The sequence below is a fragment of the Anastrepha ludens genome, chromosome 5, assembly GCF_028408465.1.
Source record: "Anastrepha ludens isolate Willacy chromosome 5, idAnaLude1.1, whole genome shotgun sequence".
Classification (NCBI taxonomy): Eukaryota; Metazoa; Arthropoda; class Insecta; order Diptera; family Tephritidae; genus Anastrepha; species Anastrepha ludens.
Genome location: NC_071501.1, coordinates 74968703 through 74989548, shown reverse-complemented (window position 1 = coordinate 74989548; position 20846 = coordinate 74968703). Strand labels below are relative to the sequence as shown.

General features: G+C 37.5%; 1 protein-coding gene across 1 annotated transcript in view; it reads right to left on the bottom strand.

Moving 5' to 3' along the window:
* The window catches only part of LOC128863871 (trichohyalin), a 79933-nt gene that overhangs the window by 9324 nt on the left and 49763 nt on the right, over positions 1-20846 (bottom strand). Inside the window, exon 3 of the mRNA XM_054103250.1 lies at positions 14841-14991. Within this exon, the coding sequence (XP_053959225.1) occupies positions 14841-14991 (151 nt within the window). The remainder of the gene's footprint in view (positions 1-14840; positions 14992-20846) is intronic.

The window sequence follows — 20846 nt, the reverse complement described above, 5'->3', positions numbered from 1 at the left end:
TAAAGTAAAGTATAACGAAAAAAAAGTAAATTAAAAAATAAATAAATTCACAAAACATAAAAAAATATTAAGAGAATAGTCGAATGAAATGAACATCATTATGAAATAAAGTAAAGTAAAGAAAAACAAGATAAAACAAATACAAAAAAATAAGAAATAGAAAAACAATAAAAAAGATGAGAATAGATAAATAAATTAAATAATATAAAGTAAGGCAAAATAAATAAATATAATAAAAGAGAACTAAAATTTAATTAAATCGAATAAAGAAAAGCTTTACAAAATAAACAAATATGTTATAATAAAACAATATAAAGCGACATATAAAAATAAAACTATAGAATTATTGTAAATCAAATAAAATCAAAGTAAAAAAGGAATAAAAAATAAGTGCGTAAATAAAATGCTATGAAAAATAAATAATGAAATCAAAAAAACGAACTTTAAGTAAGTTAAAACAAATGAAAACCAAAAAAAAAAGAAACAGTAAAACAAAATTAAATTAAATCGACTAAAGAATTATTACACTTCTTATATACAAAAAACAATAAGTTAGAAAATAACATAACTTGAAATAACATAAAATAATATAAAGTGAGCTATGAAAATAAAAAAAATAAAATGAAATATAATCTATTGAAATAAGTTAAGGTATTCTGAAGTAAAGTAAATTAAAATAAAAAAAGAGGTTGTGTGTAAAGTCGGTTTACTGACGATAGTTTAACGTGACAACGTCATAAGAAAATATTGATGGAATAGTTGCAATTTTCAAAACAAAATTTTAATTTTATTTGTTTGATAGATATTTTGTATGGATATAGAGGAGGAGGTAAATGGAATTGCAATGGAATAGGTCAAGTTACATTTACACAAACGTGAAAAATTACGAAACATTTATCAAATTCATGAAAGATATCTTCAATTTCGATTGTGCATCAGACGTTAATAAGTCAACAACACTAAGAGGCACCATCATCAATTTGCCTTTTTCAGGACACTTTACACTCGAAATACTCCCTTTCATTTCCTACTTTTTCTATCATCGTCCTATTCTCAACAGAGAAATGGTTCATTATCATGCACACAGGAAGAAGGCATATGCAAATACAAGTATGTGAATTTATATACCTACATATGCGCATATACATACACATATCGCTTGCAGTTCATTCAAGGTAACGGCAATGAGCAAGGTAACGACAAATGAGCAAGGTAACGACACATTTTTTCGTGCGTGCAGCCGGCTAAATCGAATTATAAGACGTTATCACGTCAATATGATAAAGGTAAACCAAACAAAAATACATTAATAAAGAGTTAAAAAATAAATAATTATTAAAATAGAATAAGTTTGTCAAAATAATATAAAGTAAAATAAAAAAAATACAAAAAAAGTGAAATAAAATATAACAAAAAAAAATAAATAAATAGTAACTAAAATAAATCCCTTTTGGTTGGGCACCTATTGCGGCGCGTCCCAGGTGGTGGATAGGGTACGCCACAGTTATCTTCTGTGGTTAAGTAGGCCATAGCCTCGGTAAAAGCCTACTCGCGAACCGGCCTAGTTCTCGTCAACCAACAACTATGGTAGGTTGAACAACATGTAGTGCAGTGTTACTGCACGCGTGCCGTAACTGCCATAATTGCTGGCAGTGACCCATATCCACTTCGGTGGATGGCGAGAAGCCACTCGTATTAGTAGGTCATGTCTCTGCTAATACGAATGGAATAAACATGGACTCACGGGGAGAAAGCCACTTCCTTATATCAAAGGCTACCAATCCAAGGTGGAACAGCACACGCCGAGGGATGCATGGCTTAGGGTGAGCTAAGTCGCTAGTATGCGGACTCTGGGGCACCTGTCGCACCCCAGTTTAAACTCGACTTACCACGGCATAGGGCTCTGGCGTGGCGAACCCCATTATTTCCCTACTAATATCTCTGGTTACGACTGCTGACTCGTCAGCTGAGTGACCGCCCCGCAAAAAAAATGAATAAAACTAATACAAAACAAACAACACAACAAAAAATTCCTTCCCGACGCGGAAGACCTGTTGGCTCCACCAAACTTATGGCGGGGTCAAAAACCACCCCTTCGGTGTCGAAAGTGCTCACTAAGAGCAAAACCGTCAAAGAGACACCACCGCATTCTCTTGTGGCTTCTTCCTCCAAAACCGATTCGGCTGCGGAGAAACAATCAATAATCAAAACTGTTTTGCCAGAAACTGGGAAAACTAATCGGACAGAAGTCTCCAAAAAACCTGTCCCTCCACTCTCGATTGGGCCCGGGAATTCCTTCGGAAGTATGAGGCGTCCAAAGAAAAACCGAGTGCAGCTAAGCGGCAGCGGTCTTCAGAGGATCCTCATAGCTCCAACGACCCCAAGAAGCACAAAGCTTCCTCTGAGGTCAAAATACGCAAGTTCTGCGAAGTTGCCAGAGATAGTCTGGTCATGGCGGTGGTAGATAAGAGCCACCCTGACGGTTTCATCTCTCCATCAAACTGGAAGATTGTGGAGAGAAAACTTCAGTTGGGATACCTGGACGTTCTGAAACAGAACCCAGGGCCTCCTCCTTTCTGCTCTGACGCGGGATGGTTCCAGGCAAGGGTCAAGTTGATCGCGTGCTCGGATCAACGTTCTGTCAACCTGTACGGCATGGCCCTCGACCGACTCGGCGAGGTATGGCCCGGGGCGAATCTTAAGCTCGTCAATAAGAGCGAAATGCCAAACCAACCACGCGGCAGAGCCAGAATACCTCTAGAGCCATCCGATCCGGAAACTATTCTGGAGCTACTGAAGATCGGAAACCCGAACCTACCCACCGAAAACTGGAGGGTAGTTAAGGTGGAAGAGCCTTCAGGAAACTCCAGGCACATCACGCTGCTCCTGGACCAGGAAAGCGTTAAAGCACTGGACGACCGCAAGGGGATTGTGGCGTTCGGGTTCATCACCACTACCATTTGGACCTATCAGCCGAAAAATCTCCTCGCACCCAGCGAAGAGAGTACGGCGGCCCCCAAGATGGATGTCGATAAGCCTCTCTCACAAGCTTCGACGATTGAGTCCGACTCGGAATCGATCAGCGAACTTGTGGGACACTTATTTAACATTCAACTCGGGGACGAGGATAGACTTCTAGATAGCAGTGATGACGCGAACGACACAGTCATTGAATGTGCGTCTAAAAGTGCTGCAGATTAATCTGCACCACTCTAAGGCTGCCTCGGCAGCCCTCATTCTTCGTCTCTCTGACCTCAGAGAAGACATCATTCTCATCCAAGAACCTTGGATATCAAACAACAAGATATGCGGCCTGAAAGATAGGCACTACACCTTGTTTCAAGGTGAGGCTAACGTTAGATCGCGCTCTTGTATTCTCATTCGAAAACATATTAATGCTTTTCTTCTTCCCTTTAGCAACGCTGACACCACTGCCATAGAGGTTGAAGCTGTCCACGGCCCGATCTGGATTGTGTCGGCTTACATGCCTTACGACGCAGCGGAGGCGCCTCCTCCTGAAGCAGTGAGAAGGCTCGTCAATACGACGCTTTTGAAGCAGAAACGCATCATCATTGGAGCAGACGCTAATGCACATCATATCGTTTGGGGTAGTACAAACAACAACACACGGGGTGAGCAACTCTTTGACTACATTCTAGCGAATAAGCTTGATATATGTAATAGAGGTGATGTCCCTACGTTTCTTAACTCGTCTAGAAGAGAGGTACTCGATATTACTCTTGCTAGCGAATCATGTACACAACTGGTGCAGGACTGGAGCGTTGATAAACAGCACTCTTTTTCCGACCACCAATATATAACATTCACTTTAAAAGCCGAAACGGCAAAACCCATGAAGTACCTTAACAAAAAACGTATGAATTGGATCAAATATAAAGAACATCTTGCCAATGGACTTCCTGATATCAGGCAGTTTGAAATGGCAAATAAAAACGAAATCGAAAACGCTGTCAACATGATAACGAAGACGTGTCAAAGCGCAGCACGACAATCTTGCCCCCTGACGAAAACAGGAGGTAAGCATAAACCTTTTTGGTGGACTCCAGAAATCTCAGAACTTCGCAATCGAACTCGGAAACTCTTTAACCAATCTAAAATAACAGACGAATGGGAAGAATATCGACAATGTCTCAAAGACTTTAAGAAAGCCGTCAGAAGTGCAAAACGCACATCCTGGCGATCATACACTCAAGAATTAGAGAACACTTCAGAAGTAAGCAGGCTACGCAAGATTCTTGCATCAAACCCAGTCTCTCCCAGTTTTATCATGACTCAAGATGGAACTTGGACTACTTCAACTGACCACACTCTTAGAATACTTCTAGAATCTCACTTTCCAGGCTGTGTTGCCAACTTACCTGCACTTCCCAGTACTCTTCAGAGTAATTATGGGAATAGATCAGATCTAATCAGCTCTAATAGCATCTCTACAGCAATACTAAGCTTTAAAAAATTTAAATCACCAGGTCCTGACAACATCATTCCAGCAGAACTTCAAGAAGGACTGGAAGTTCTACTGCCTTGGTTAACAAGGATCTTTAACAAGTGTTTAAATCTCTCTTACCTCCCGACAATTTGGAAGAAATCGAAGGTAGTATTCATTCCGAAAACGGGGAAGCCTTCACACTGCAAACCAAACGACTTCAGGCCCATTAGCCTAACCTCTTTTTGCTTAAAGGCTTTTGAAAAAGTCTTGGATGAGCAAATCAAAACCCAACTTGATACTAAGTTGATCTCTGAGGCACAACATGCCTACACTAAAGGGAAATCGACTGAAACGGCACTTCATTCACTGGTGCAAACAGTGGAAACTTCCCTTCACAATAAGGAGTACTCTCTTGTCGCATTTATGGACATAGAAGGTGCTTTCAATAATATTGAACCCAACGCTATTTTGTCTGAAATTGCCAAATTGGGTATTAATTACTCCATCCGAAAGATGATCGAACAAATGCTCCAAAATAGAATAATCACTTCAGAGCTTGGGTTAAGCCGCATGAGAATGTACGCCGTCAAAGGCACTCCTCAAGGCGGAGTACTTTCACCCCTTCTCTGGAATCTCGCTGTAAACAGTTTGCTTCGAAATCTCGAAAAAGCAGGCTGCGAGGTTGTAGCCTATGCAGATGATATTGCACTCTGCGTGTCAGGCAAACACCTGAATACCCTCACTGAGCTCATGCAACGCTCAATCAATATTCTGTCAAAATGGTGCACCGAATGCGGACTAAATGCGAATCCAGCAAAGACAGATCTTGTTCTCTTCAATAGGAAACAACAATCTCCTCCACTGCAAACAATAACTTTAAAAGGGGAATCATTACTCCTATCTGATTCAGCTAAATATCTAGGAGTTATTCTAGATTGGAAGTTGAGTTGGAAATTGAACATCGAAAACAGATGTAAAAAAGCTTTCATAGCTCTCTATACTTGTAAGAAAGCTATAGGCAAAACCTGGGGTTTTTCACCTCGGATCATTTATTGGATATACACCTCGATCATCAAACCGATACTCTTCTACGGTGTGGTTGTATGGTGGACAGCACTCGAAAAACGATGCAGAGTAGCCACAATTGATCGAGTCCAAAGAACAGCCTGCCTCCTGATAACAGGATGCTTAAGTACAACACCTACTAAGGCTCTAAATACGTTGCTTCACTTGTTCCCTATCGATCTGGCTGGCAAAGCGATTGCAGCGAAAGCAGCGACACGCATGAATGCTATATCGAAATGGAATAAGTATCTTGGCCATTCAGCCATACTGAACAGGAACACTGTTATCTCTCCCGACATAGACTATCATGTAAGTCTTCTATTCTCCTGTTCACTCCCAACTAGGGAAGAATGGAAGACAAATCTAACCGAAATCGATGACCCTCTGATTATATATACAGATGGTTCAAAACAAGACGGCAAAGTGGGATTTGGAATCTTTTCCAAATCCCCTCACATCAATCTATCATTTAGATTACCAGACTACTGTAGCGTATTCCAAGCGGAAGTATGCGCTATCTGGTATGCTGCGAAAACTCTCTTAGAAAATAGAATATCACTAGAGGATATCCGCTTTTTCACCGACAGTCAAGCGGCCGTTCGAGCACTCAGCTCCTCTTATACCCACTCAGATGTGGTTCGATCCTGTCTCTTATCTCTTAACGAGATAAGTGTTCAGAATTCTGTCCAAGTTATCTGGATACCGGGTCACAGTGGATTCGAAGGTAACTGCAAAGCTGATGAGCTCGCAAGAGCTGGAGCTGCGCAATCAAATGTTAGTGACTTACCCACAATCCACATTCCGCTCTCAACATGTAAAATGCTCATCGATCGAGAATTTCACAGCATTGCTGATCGGAGGTGGCGAGTGGAAACTACTTGCGTTACGACCAGACAAATCTGGCCATCCTACAATCTGAAACAGACAAAAACCCTTATAAGTCTTTCGAAACACGAGCTAAGGCATATAACATCTCTTATCACCGGCCACTGCCTTTTGGGCACTCACGCACGTCGGCTCGGGGTTCCTCAGAACGACCTGTGCAGATACTGCGAGGACGAAGATGAGGAAGTATCGAGCAGACATTTGCTGTGCAGTTGTCCCGGTCTAGCCAGAAGTCGACTCGCTCTTCTAGGCTCTCCAACAATTGACAATCTTTCAGTACTCTCGGACCTGAAAATCGAATCTCTCATAAAATTTTCGAAACGAATTAATATCTTTGATCAAAATCTACAATAAAAATCTCGGTTAGGTGGGGAAATCATTCAAAATAATGAGCTCTAGGGCAACACAACGGACCCAACTTGCGGTCTATGTGGTACTCCGATGCGGGGTCACCCTTAAACCAACCAACCAACTAAAATAAATGAAATAAAAATCAAATGAAATCAAATTAGAATATCCTAAAATCATCACGCAGATGCAGAAAGCATCACTCATAAAAGCAGCATCGATCATACGTGGGACTGAAGGATAGTAAACTCGATGGCTAGATGATGTAATACAACGACAACTAATAACAACACAGCACAACCCTTGGACCCTTCGGACCAGGGTACGCGAATTCCAGCAGGAAGCTGTGAGTGTCGAATTCTGATATAAAATTAGATTAAATGATGAACGAGAGTTTTCTTTTCGCAGGCTTTTTCTTATTTAATTGACCGTAACAGCACGTTTCCAAGTTACAGCCTGCCGAATAATGTCACCGCACACCTTTTCCAGTTTCTTAAGTCTAGAGAAGTCAGGTCATCTTCAATTTGGTACTTCCACCAGACACAAAGACGTCCTCTTCGCCGGAGCAGTTTCTTCCATACGGACGACATGACCCTGCCACTTTAGGCTCTGCAAGGTGACTCGTTTGACTATGTCAATATCTCCGTAAAGGTTTTGTAGGTTACTAAGATTAATATAAAAAGCTCTCTAATTTGGAATGCCAAAAGCCTTAGTGGTGTAACTGGTGAAGTTTTATTTTCACAAAAGTGTTTTGCAACCTCAAACAACAGATGGGTTTTCTACAAGACAGGACAGGACATTTTTCCACAGATAAATAAAATCTGAGTTTTTTGACTGTCACTTGCCTATGCACAAAACCTGTGCTTGAAAATAAACTCCTCTCCTTCAAAGTCTTTACGTGCACTCTGTGGGTGAAAGTACATATTTTCACAATCTATCAGAAAAGTGGCCGCCGTAGCCGAATGGGTTGGTGCGTGATTACCATTCGGAATTCACAGAGAGGTCGTTGGTTCGAATCTCGGTGAAAGCAAAATTAATAAAAACATTTTTCTAATAGCGGTCGCTCCTCGGCAGGCAATGGCAAACCTCCGAGTGTATTTCTGCCATGAAAAAGCTCCTCATAAAAATATCTGCCGTTCGGAGTCGGCTTGAAACTGTAGGTCCCTCCATTTGTGGAACAACATCAAGACGCACACCACAAATAGGAGGAGGGCTCGGCCAAACACCTAACAGAAGTGTACGCGCCAATTATTTATTTATTTTTTTATCAGAAAAGTGGATCACGGAGATATGAGAAGGCAAAAACGAAGCAAGTTTTCTCCCTGCTTTGATTTTTTATTTTATTTATTTATAAAAATTTATTTATTTATGGTATTATATTTATGAAAGTGTAACAGTTATTAATAACTATTACACTTACGAAATAAGCACTGACTGTCAGGGCCTTCGGTTTATGATGGTAGATATGTAGATTATACACCACCGAGAGCTATGATTTTAAAACGCGGCCTGCCAAATCAAATTCCATTTAAAGAGCCAATCAGGGATAAGAGTGAGAAAGGCGAAGAAATGGCGTGTTTCAAACTATAATCCAGAAATGAAAATTGCTTTTGTGTTCAAGAAAATGTGGATTCACAAACGTTTAAATCATTGACAGCCAGCTACCTTACTGATGTATGCAACATAGAGTGACTGTATGTGTGTGCGCAAACTATACTATTGTATTAAATAATTTTTGGCATTTCATTTGCATGACTTGCTGTCAGATAATTGTCAAGCTGTCAACCTTTTGTGGCCACAAAAATATTGCATACCAGCTGCATTTTGTTGATGCACTATTGAATAAATATTAATTTAGTAATACTGTATAAAATAGTATGATTGCAAATTTTTACTACTGGTTTGGTAGTAGTTTTTCATTTTTTTCTGTTACGTTTTAAATTCGTTCTATGCAGAGAATGAAATCATTGATAGATAAGGGAGGTGGGCGCTGAAATCAGCATGTCGACTATCAAGGCCTATCTGACGGGAGAGCTATAAAGAAAATCTATGTTCTAAATGTTGATTACACCTGCCATGCAAAATAATGAAAATATTTTTATAGTGATTCAAGTTCAAAACGTTTACCGTGAATTTATTTTATAGAATTGTTCATTCACGATATTATAGCGGTGGTTTCAGATGTTGGCTGGAAGCGTTTTTAAGGCAATAAAATAAAATAAAGCTTCATCTTCAGGTTTATTAGTGGCAGTGGAGGCTGATTTAGTTTTTGGCTGAGGCTCGAAATTAGTTTTCGTACGGAATTTGGCTGGTCCGGCATGCGATAGTGAATCCTGGTCGTAGTTAATCTTTGTGAAGTGGAAATGGTATTTAATTATATCTATTAATTTAATTTGCGCATAGGAACTAAATGTAGCTGTTTCTGAAAAGTGTGCTTAGGGAAGATTTCAGTGATATCCACATGCTACAGCCAAGCTGCGATCTTGGCCTTAGACATCCCCCCACCCCCTTCAAGGGTAGTCGAGTTCTGTAAATCCAGGCTGAACTATGGCGGTAGACATAATAGCCTGATGCTAACACATAGGTATCGCGGGTAACGAGATCTCTGACTCTTTAGCGAAAACTTCCTTGACCCGGACCCGTTCTGCCATTCCCTTCTGCATCCATCGAAGCCATGGTTAGAAACGGATGACTCTAACCCACAAGCGAGCTTGGCAGGCTGAGAGAGGCTGCAGATGGACAAAACTGATGTTACCTGTCATGTCCGATCGACTGTCGCAGTTCCTTCTGTCACTAAGCAGAGTGTATAAAGCTGGTTGGACAAACCACATGGAAAAGGTGGACATCTCAGACAGTGCACTCTGCCCAGCATGTGGAGAGGAGGTTGAGACGGCGGACCACTTTCTGTGCGTCTGCCCCGTCTTCGCTCGAATCAGGCTTGAGGTCTTTGGCCCTGATGTGAAGAAAAAGAAGCGACCTTGGCTCCTTGGCTCCACAAGATCTACTCAGATTTTTTCGGAAGTCGAGTAAATTCAAAGAAAATTAAAAAAGGAATCCGAGTGCAGTACAATGGATTTAATTGTGTCTGAGTGCTGTACTTGCTAGTCTGTCCCGACAAAAAAAAATCATGCTAATACTTAATTCGTCTTTACTTATATTCATCATTTTCGCCTTAAGAGTTAGGTGGCAACGCTAAATATACACAAATAATTTTAATTAAAATTTTGTTCATTCTGTGGAACACATTTTCTGTGATGTCCATATCATAACCTTGATTTAAAGTTTGTTATTAATTTAATTTTTTTCTTTAAAATAATGTGTCAACGTCATTTAAAAATAGTATTGGGATAAATCAAGTAAGAATGGACATTACCCTAGCTCAACGGCGTACCGCTGTCACTGAAATCGTGCACCAAATACCTAAGAGTAATAGTGGACAATAAATTGACACGTAAATCCAATGTTGAGGAGAGGGTGAAGAAGGCAACGAATGCTCTATACGCGTGCAAAAGGATTCTGGGAAGTACATCGGAGCTCTCACCCGCTCTTATGTACTGGTGTTACACTACAATTGTTAGAACTATTACTACTCTATGGCCTATTGGTGTGGTGGAAGGCGGTTAGGAAAAAAACATATCTCAAACCATTTGTAAAAGTAAACGACTCTCCGCACTAAGCATTGCAGGAGTTATGAAATCAACTCAAACGGTAGTTCTGAGGCTATCCTCAAACCAACCCCGATCTCTATGCGGAAAATCGGATGGAAAACTTGTGAGGCTACAAACAACCGATCAGCTTACCTCTAGAACCTTCGCGCATAGCTCTATTACTGAGAATTTCAATACAGACTATTTGGTTTCAGTTACGTGTTTTGGAAAACAGCTAAAGGCCGTTATCGAAGACGATGGATGGCGCAAAGGCTTATTTCCTAGAAGTATTACCGTCAATGTATTTTTCAATGGATCAAAATTGGAAGAGGGGGTTGGTGCTGGCATATATTGTGCGGAACTAAGCATAACAAATTCATTTAAGCTCCCTAACTATTGCACTGAGTTTCAACCTGATACCTTTGCTGTAAATAAAGCAGCAGAGCTTGTATGCGCAGAAGCAACAATTAATTGCGCAATAAACTTTTTCGTGGATAGCGAAGTGGTTAAAAAATCCTATAATCCAAAAGTTTCCATGAATGCAACAAGCTCGCTCGTAATAGCAGGCTTTGTGTATATTCGGTTCTGGCGCATGAAGGCGTAGAGGGAAATGAGACAGGTAAAGAAGACGCGCGACTGGCAGGGGATCAAATAAGTCAGGTAATAAAACACCAGCGCACTATTCAAAAATAACTAAAGGAGGACATGTTGAGAAAGACGAAACGCAGATGACTTAGTTCAACCAATTGCAAAGTTGCTAGGATCGTGTGTAAACGCGCATACGATGATAAGTATATTGAACCGGCTATATCGTTCGATAGAAAAAACTGTAGAACATTAGTTGGCGTACTAACAGGACATTGCCTATTGCAGCGCATGCTTACGAGCTAAATCTAACCCTTCACGATGCTTGTAGGACATTTATTGAGCTGGGTACAAAAGAAACCCTGCAGCATCGCCTATGCTCCTGTCGGGCTCTTTCCAAAACTAGACTATGCTAACTGGCTACTCTCAGTTTAGAAGTACTAGAATGTATCTTTGAACGAAGCTTGAGCGACTTCTAAAATTCAGGTATTTTCGTGAATTCGAACAGTATGCGCATTTTCAGTGATGCGTATTTTCGCTACAATAGGACTCTGATCTGACCAAAATGATCTCTGCGTGGCTTCGGCTAGCCAGTACAACCTAACTTAACCTCAATCAATGAGTGCTTTTACATTGATATAACTATATAAGTTTTAGAAATAATATGTACAATTACGTAATATATTTCTTAAAAAAAAAAAATTAGGTGGCAGCACCAGCTACAAATATTTTTCCAAAGTTTTTCAAATATGATATATATTATTTAGTAATAAATATATGTAGTATAGTATAGAATTAAAATTAAATGCATCATAAGTTTCTATTTTTCGAATAAAAATCGGGCGGCGGCATCAGGTAAAAATATTGTATATTTTTTATATATTTTTTGCTTGCTTAAACACCATTCATACTTAATGCACAAAACAATTTGAGATACATTTTTATTTTTAAAAGGAAATACAGGTGGCAACGCTAACAACAAAAAAAAAATATTTTAAATCAATTTTTCTTAGTATTGTAATACTTGTGTCTATGTAAAAAAAAATTGCTAATTGTTGCAACAACTTGATAAAAACAAATGTTACACACAAGCCGGGTCGTAGATAGGCTTTCCACTGGTGTAAGAAGTTAAAAAAACGGGGCTGTAGTTTTTGATTCATGCTCTTTTTTATGTTTTTCTATAACATTAATTATTCAATTTTGTTTTCGAATAACTTTTTTACTAAATAAAAAAGCAAATAATTTTGTTTTGCGCGCTCCATTGCTTGTCCTGCAGTTGTCTAGTTCTCCAGTGTCAAACACGATTGATGCACGACGCAATTAATTGCAAAAATTAAAAATCATCCGATAGCGTGACTTATTTTGCGCCACCTTTTAAAAATTAAAATTTTACTTTTCCCGTTAAATCATCATCATCATTACACTAGAGTCTTGTGCATATCATTGCTTCCACAACTACGGTTCTCCACTCCGAACGATCCTCTACTGCGCCTTTCCAGTTTGTGATCCCCATTTTCGGCAGATTTTCTGTGACCTCATTAGCCCAGCGTTTATTTGGTCTCTCTCGGCCTCTGCGTTGAATAGGTTTTTTATGGAACACTATACTGGCCGCTCTCGATTTGGGAATTCTGTTCATGTGCCCTGGTTCGCCGACATTTCATAAAGTGGTTTGCGTTTATATTATGTATTAATGCGTCGAACCTTTGATTGTATCTTATCTGATATGTTCCATCATCCCGTCGAAAGGGACCATATATTATTTGCAGTATCTTTCTTTCTTTCGGCTAAACACCCAAAAAGGGTGTAAGCGTCAATTATATTTACGTATATATATTTTCTTTCAAACCTTAATATTTTGTCGATGTCTGTTATTTTAATACCCTGCCCCTACATCGAAAGTCAGTATGGGTTTAACAAGCCCTTTATGCACTGCCATCTTTTAAGCTATTGATGGCAATCGAGACTTGATTAATTTTATGCGCTACTCGGTCATTTATTGGCAGAGAAGTCTCTGAATTATTGCTCGTGAAGCGACCTAAGTATTTAAATTTGTCGAACCTCCGTATGCATTCACCACCGATTTCAATATGTGTTTTCTTTGCGAAATGCATATACAGGGTGGGCCATAGAGCGTTTGCTTTTTGAACCACCTATTTTTTTGAGAATAGTAACACAAGTGACATGTCAAATGTGTTCATAATTTACTTAAAGGCTTGACATTTACGAAATTGGAGGCTATACGCTTGAACAAAATTTTGAAATATTGAAAACCTATTTCCAAAGTGATGAGTTTTCTTCTTCTTCCGCGGTTACAGTAAATGGCGAACATTACCGTGACATGCTCAACGAGTTTTTGTTTCCAAAAATTGAAGAGGATGACATGGACGACATTTGGTTTCAACAGGACGGTGCAACTTGTCACACTGCCAAAGTGATTTAAGCCCGTTGGACTATTTTTTGTGGGGAGCCGTTAAGGATAAATGCTATGCGAACCATCCAGAGACGATTGATGCTTTAAAACACGAAATCGAAGTTCCCATTCATGAAATTGGAGCCCAAACAATCGAAAATGTGCTTAAAAATTAGATTGATCGAATGGCCTTTTGTAAAGCCAGTCGTGGCAGTCATTTGAACGATATTATTTTTCATTCATAAATGACAATGTTCAATCTTCAAAATAAAAAAAAAAAGTTTTAAAAAAATATTGATTAGCTTTTTTTATAGCCGATTCAATAAGCAAATTTTACATGGCCCACCCTATATTTCGTTTTCTCTGTGCTTACACGTAGTGCTACTTCTAAAGCTGAATTTTTCAATCCCTTATATTATATATTCAGACAAATATAAAAGTTAAAATGTGCCCTTTATTTCTCTGGTCAAATGACAGGTAAAATTTTGCTTATATTTTACGATCAAAAATTACAGCTTACATTTTCATAAGAAATCATGATTTCTTAACAAAGAAGTTGTTAAAACCTATTCTGGTGTTACAGTCCCCTTTTGGGCCGATTTTACGCATCGTCCTTTTAACTTTTATTGCTGACTGAAAACCTATCGGTGAAAAAATAACAATTATTTGTTGACTCTTTTCAAAAGAAAGCATGACAATTACGATCCTTGCTGATTCGTTAGTCTAGATTATATGGTCAAAGTTGTATTAAGAACTCTCTAACAAGCATAAAACTCTTGTGTAACCTTCCTTGTGTGACTTCCAGTAGAGTTTTTCGTGCCAAGTCACCCTTAGACACTGCTCCTCTTTCGCGTATTAAATTTCATAATTTTTTTAATTTTTTATTTCATTTTTTATTAAATCTATGGTTACAAAACCTACAACTAGACCCTCCTAATGTGGCTATTGTTAAATTAACTCTCCACCTTTTAGAAAAGAAGAACTTTAAGGGAAGTAATACTTTAATTTAGTTTTCACTACTTTTACTTTTGCTTCAGCCACTTTCATGTCAGAACATCATCACAAAAAAATCAGTGGGAAGGTGAAAGCGCAAACTTTGCCGGCTCAAATAACTTTTGTGCATTTTTCCAACACCACTATTACCATGCTAACAATATGACAACAGTTGTCTGCCAAATGGCTTGAAAAATATTTGCCGCCAATTTAATGAAAGTCGTAGTAATTTAATGTAAATAATTGCGAGTCGCAGGAAGCAAACTTTGTCCTTACCCGCGCGTTTTAATTGCCAGAAGTAAAGCAAAAAAAAAAAGCAAAAAACTGCGTGAACAAATGTGGGCTATCTAAAAAATATTTTGTACTTAATTTTCTGCTAGAGTTTTTTCTGTTTTTGCTAAATTTTTAATTTTCTTCGCGTTTTTCACTTCTTCAAATTTAATTGTTTCCCACAACTCACCGCTCTTGCCTTTATGCGACGTTCCAGCTGATTACGATGCTCCTCCACCAACCGTTTGCGCAGTTCGGCCATGAACTTGTGATCGGTCAGACGCACCACATTTGTGCCTATTAAACGCTCTAGTGTGGCACTTATGCGCGGTAAATTGAAGCTGAAGCGAAATTTGAGAAAAAAAATTAGTAAATTTATAAATTTTAGTAAACTTTTTTGTTTTCATTAATAATTAGAAACATAAATTTATTGACATTTACTCGCTACTTTCCTTAATATTGGCCAAATCGGTGGGCTTTTCCATAATTTTGCCTACAGCAATTCGCGGCAAGGCGCTCAATACAACTGTTTGCGTGAGAACTTCCCAGACTTGTTTATTGGCTTGTCATGTTCAGAGGCAACAGAGTAAGGCCAGGTAAAAGAAAATATAACATGTCTTGAAGGCACCTGCCGTTACTCTAATAATATTTGTAAAAACTCTAGTTTCGTGTTACGCGCGTTGCTTGGAGGCCTGTTGACGAATTTTATTTATGTGTATGTGTGTATGTATGTAAAAATCTATTTTCTTTTTCACTTTTGCGAATTTTGATTCTTACGTGTGATGTGAGCCAGTAATGGGAACTTTCCATGAATTCGCATATTAGGTATACCAAGTATATATATGTGCAGTTGGGTATGTGCGTGTGTGCAAAAATAACCCGGAAGCAAAATTTAATGTCGAAAACTTTGAACGATTTTAGGTGAGAAAGGTGTAAGCACGCCTACGAAATTTATAAAAAATATGTAAATCAATAAAAAGCAACGCCCATACTTGGCTACCAGCACTGAAGCAAGTACGAGTACGTATTTGGGCGTCTAGACAAAATTTTGTTCCATATTCATTGATTATAAATAAGGCAGCACTGCTTTGTGTTTGCGATTAAGCTGGAACTTTGGAAGCAGGTTGAAGTCTGCGAAAAAGGCGTGCATTTAAGTTTTTTTTGGCGATACAGCTATTCACTCAATTTTCATATAACAACGCAACATTTCAACAATATATTTATAAATTCACAATGCATGATATTGAAAATTAAGAGAGGGTCTCTGAATCTTTGGAGGCCTCTCGAAAAAAATTGTTTTGCGGTGTGCATGATAACTCACAATAGAATCAAGCGAAAAAAATAAAGAATATTCATGTGTTAAAGGCAATGTTTCTCAAAGTATCCTTGGGAAGATTATTTTTCGACTTTCTAATTATTCGTAGCAATTGGAATCAACGGAAAAAACGATTATTGTTAAAAAAATGTGGCTACTTTGTTATTGCAAAAATAAAATTTATAAAAAGGACAAAAAATCTCCCAAGAATACCGTGGGGCAGAAGTAGCAGAGTACTTCTTCATATAATTTACATATCTTGAGTTATGACGTTCAGGGATTTCAAAAATAACTAGTTTAAGAAAAGTGCGGCCCGAAACCCGGCTTGGAGTAAAGGACGCTCAGCGCGCCTCAATTTGATCATCAATTAAGATGTGTTAAAGAATGGGCGCTCTTACTTATCCAACAATACAACACCACATTTTGTTGGGTCCCCGGCCACTCTGAAGTGGATGAAAATGAAAGAGCGGATGAGTGTGAAAAAAGCTTTGACCTTGACCTTTAGCGAGTGACACAGGACGTTAACCTTCCTCTAAATGACTTCTTCGCTGCGATTTACTTGAGCGTAATCACGGAAACCAATAGTAGGTGATCTCTGACTACTAACTCCAGGGTCTACAAAGCGCTTTGGCCAAAACTGAATAATAAAAGGACAAAATGTCTGCTTGCATTTAACAAATCAAATACCAGCGTTCTTACAGGTGTTATAACGGGTCGCTGCACCTATACGTCAAGGAAGCCATGCAAATATCTTGATTAATATTTCTTTGAAGACCTGGGAAATTTGTGAAATGCCTCACCAGAGGAACTAGTTACTTTTTTAAATAGATCTAAGTGGTTTAAGCGACTTAGGTAGGGGATGGAAATCAAATGCAGGTATCTCAATGGGCATAAGGGCCGCCGAGTGTCTTGCCTTAGACAAGAAATCTGGCTAACCTAACATAAGGGACGTGCAAATACTCATAGATTCGACAATTTCGTTTTGATCAACATGGAATTTGTACACAATATTCTTGAGACATAACACCGTAATGCAAAATTGATTAAATTTTTTCAGACTCGAGGAAATCACATAAAATAAATTTGCGTTTATAGTTTTGAGACGAATGTTTGAATGTTTTTAAGGACCTTAAAGTTTAAACTAAAAAATGTTAAATAAATCTAGAATAACTTATGGTATAGAATAACCTATGGTATGGCTATCAAATGAAAGAGGATAGAGCACACACTGCTAAAAAATAGTCATTCTGTGATAAAATATCTCAAAAATGCCTTTAAATTTTTTTATCCTTGAAGATTTTTATTCAAACTCCTTCAGTTCTTCATAAAATTTGTAGTGCCAAATACAAATGCGCATTGAAAAGCTTTTGCTTGGGAAAGTCGAGAAGTAAAAAACAAAGAAGTTAATTGGAGATTTCTCAAAAAAGCGTTTTTTGTTATTTTTTTTAAATCATAACAAGCTACAACTTGCAGAAAAAGAAATATGGTATATAGTAATCAAAAATTTGCAAATAGATCGTATTACGTAGTTGAATTTCGAAAAACCAAAATCTCTCAACGCTACTGCAGCAATCGTTTGGTTGCGTATACGCGGTGGACGTCGAGTAAACCGGCCAAGCGGGAAGAAAGTGCATGAATACTAGTAACAGTCAAACAAAACGGAGCTTGGAGTTAAGTTAGTTTAGATAACAAATAGCACACTTCAATTTCGGATGGTAATAAAGGTTATAGCCCATTAGAGTACAAATTTTAAAAAATTGCCAAAAATGCAATTTTTAAGGTTTCAAACCACTTTAATTCAAAAATGTCGCTTAATGATACATTTTTGATATAAATCGGTATTTAGCGCACAAAAATACTTTGCAGAAAAAATGTTTTGTTGAGTAAGTTGCGGTCACTGAACGCGAAGAATGAGTTTCACTTATTTGGTTATTTTGGTTTCTTTGGAATCTGATTTCTAGGCAAGGCGAATTTAATGACGGTGGTAGCAAAAATACTGCTGCTTTTTTTTCTTTCGTCGTCTATACTTTGATGCCAGCACAAAACTGAATTACGAAACGTTCTACTTACATTAAAATTTTTAATTTGAATATTGATATTTTTTTATGAATTAAACTTAAAAAGTTATTATGAACATTTAAAATGATTTCAACACAACAAAATAAATAATTTTGTTTTTTATTTTCTTTCACAAATAAATCACTTCTTTGTTTTCTACTTTAACGCGACATTCTAATGTTCCAAATGTTGTTGTTGGCCTAGTGTAACCACCTTTAATGCCAAAAGAACTACAGAAAAGTTAACAAAACTAACCTTTCTTTCAAAATCATTCAAACGCTTTTGAGTCAATTCGAAAAGTACTTTTTGAGTTGCAAACGCTTTAATTAGAAAAATAAATACATTTGCACAATGCACTTCTCTATTGTGGGTCATATAAGCGTTTTGGCTTGACAAAGCTTTTGTGTGACTTCTCAAAGGGTAATTCTTTGAGCATTTTCCCAACTGTTTACCCTGAATTTAGCTTATATCCTGTTAATACCACAGCATGGATATGGACCCTAAAAATCTGCTGCCGATGCCGCCTACCGAGTTCATGAGCAATTGAATTAACTTTTATTTCATACTGACCAAGCAAGTTGGTTTAGATTTGGGCGCTACAGAAGCTTAGTTGTGAACTAATTTGGCTAATGGTGGTATAATATGATATTTGCTTGACACAATATATCCTTGAATGAATATTACATGTACATCATTTTTTTTTTTTAATTCTTTTTTTAAATTAAAAAAAAAAATGCCAGAACATCTGCTGCAGTTTTTCAAAAACTAACTTTCTTTAGTCCTTCTAGTTTTTTAATGGTTCTGTTGATTATCCCGAAGTTCTTGAACAGACAGGATTCTATGTTCCTCACAAAAACTTGCGATTTTATTATGCATTTAGAGTCAAAACAAGTAAATCAAGCTATAGCCCCTATTACGAGTGCTCTTACTGAGTAAATTAGTATCAACAGACTACTCGGCTAGATTTTGCTAAGCCAATATTTCTTTTCCCTGCAAGAATTGCGTGCCACTATTCATAATAGCTTTATTTTATTCTAGCTTATAAGGATTACTTTTATGTAGATATTTGTATTTAGTATGTAGAGTTCCTATGATTATAATCATAGACTTAAGATCCTCCTCTCATTTTAAATGGTGTTTTTTGGGTGTTTCTTCAAAAGCATATAAAACGGAAACGAAAAAATATTTTTTATTTGGGTTTTGAGTATTTCATTTTTCAATCCATTGTTCAAAAATATGAACTTTTTTATGGCCATACAAGGTTTGTTAAAAAAGTTGTCAGCCTTGAAGAAATGGTCTTCAATGGACAATGGACAAAGAAATAGCCGGTTCTACCGAACCGATTTTAATGAAAAAAAAAATTTAAATGACGTCCGCCATTTTGTAAATTTTTTTTTAAGATTGTAGTTCAAACGATAAGAACATTCATACTGAACAAGAACCGTTTTGTATTTTTGATTTCAGACACCTGTGAGTCCCAGAACCCGTGTCGCCAGCGACATACCTGTTTTTGGAATACCATTTTTGGAAGGCTTACAACTTTTTGAAAGAACCTCGTATGGCCAAAAAAAAAAATTTGTTTTTTAACAACTGATTAAGAGAAATAAAATAATGAAAACAAAAATAAAAACCGTTTTACGGTTTCGTTTTACACGCTTTTAAAGAAACACCCAAAAAACACAATTTCAAATGAGGCGAGGGCTTTAAAAAGATAAATGTTGCCAAATTTGTAAGGTACTTTGTCTGTAAGGTACTTTGTACTGTGGCTTATTATTAAAATAAAATCAGAATGAAGCGAAATTAAATAAATGTCTCGCAAATGAGTTGGTAATTGAAAACACTTTGTTCTGGCATACATATATGACCACCGCCATCCTTACGGTTTATCAAATAAAAACAACAAGAGCGCTGCTTCCTATAAATATACGAAATTGCCTTCAGTGGGTCGTGGAGTAGAGATTCATCGAGAACTATAAGGTGCGTATAATCGTGATGCAAAAACTAAGAGCCTTTTTTCATAAAGACATTGTTCAATGAATTTACTATCTCATACGCCGCACAACACCCAGGTAATATTCTTTTGCAAATAGTGATTTTTGCAAGTTACTTTCGATTTTTCCACTAGTTTTATCGTAAAGCAAAACGGCACATTTGGCATGTTTTCATAAACTTATATGGGGTTGGGTATTTATACTGAGGCAAAAATGTACTCACATACATTTACTTATGCTAACTAGGAGTTCTCAAACTTTTCAGCTTTCTGTAATATACCTATAGGGCTTTATGTTTGAAAGTGACTAGGCTGCATTTTTCTATCAACAGAAATTACTTACGTAGTCAAATACAGGATGATTTGTAAAAATCATTAATAACTACGAATATTATTATTACTTTTTTATTTTTAGGCTTCTGCGCACTGCGACTAAAGAGGATCTATTGTGCAAAGCCTGCTGAACAATGAATATTTGTGCTATTTCCAGATCTCAAATAAGCTGTTCTCAATATCTCTGGTTTATTTGTTGACTTGTTGTTGTTGATTGTAGAACTTGTTGATTCACCACTTTATTTCATCCGGATTTTCATTTAGTCGCCGTTTATTTTATTTTCATAAAAAGCATTTGAGGCTGCAAATTTCGTGGGAGAAATAGTTTTTGCAAGATATGGTGATAAGCGCTAAATATGAAATAAGAAGAGTTTGATATGTGCACCAGTAGTGAATCATATCGAAATACTGATGTGTTAGTGCTTTATGGTAGAAAATGTTAGCAAAGTAATTGTAATGGTAACTGGCATATTTTCTATATACAAAATGCAGTCAATTTG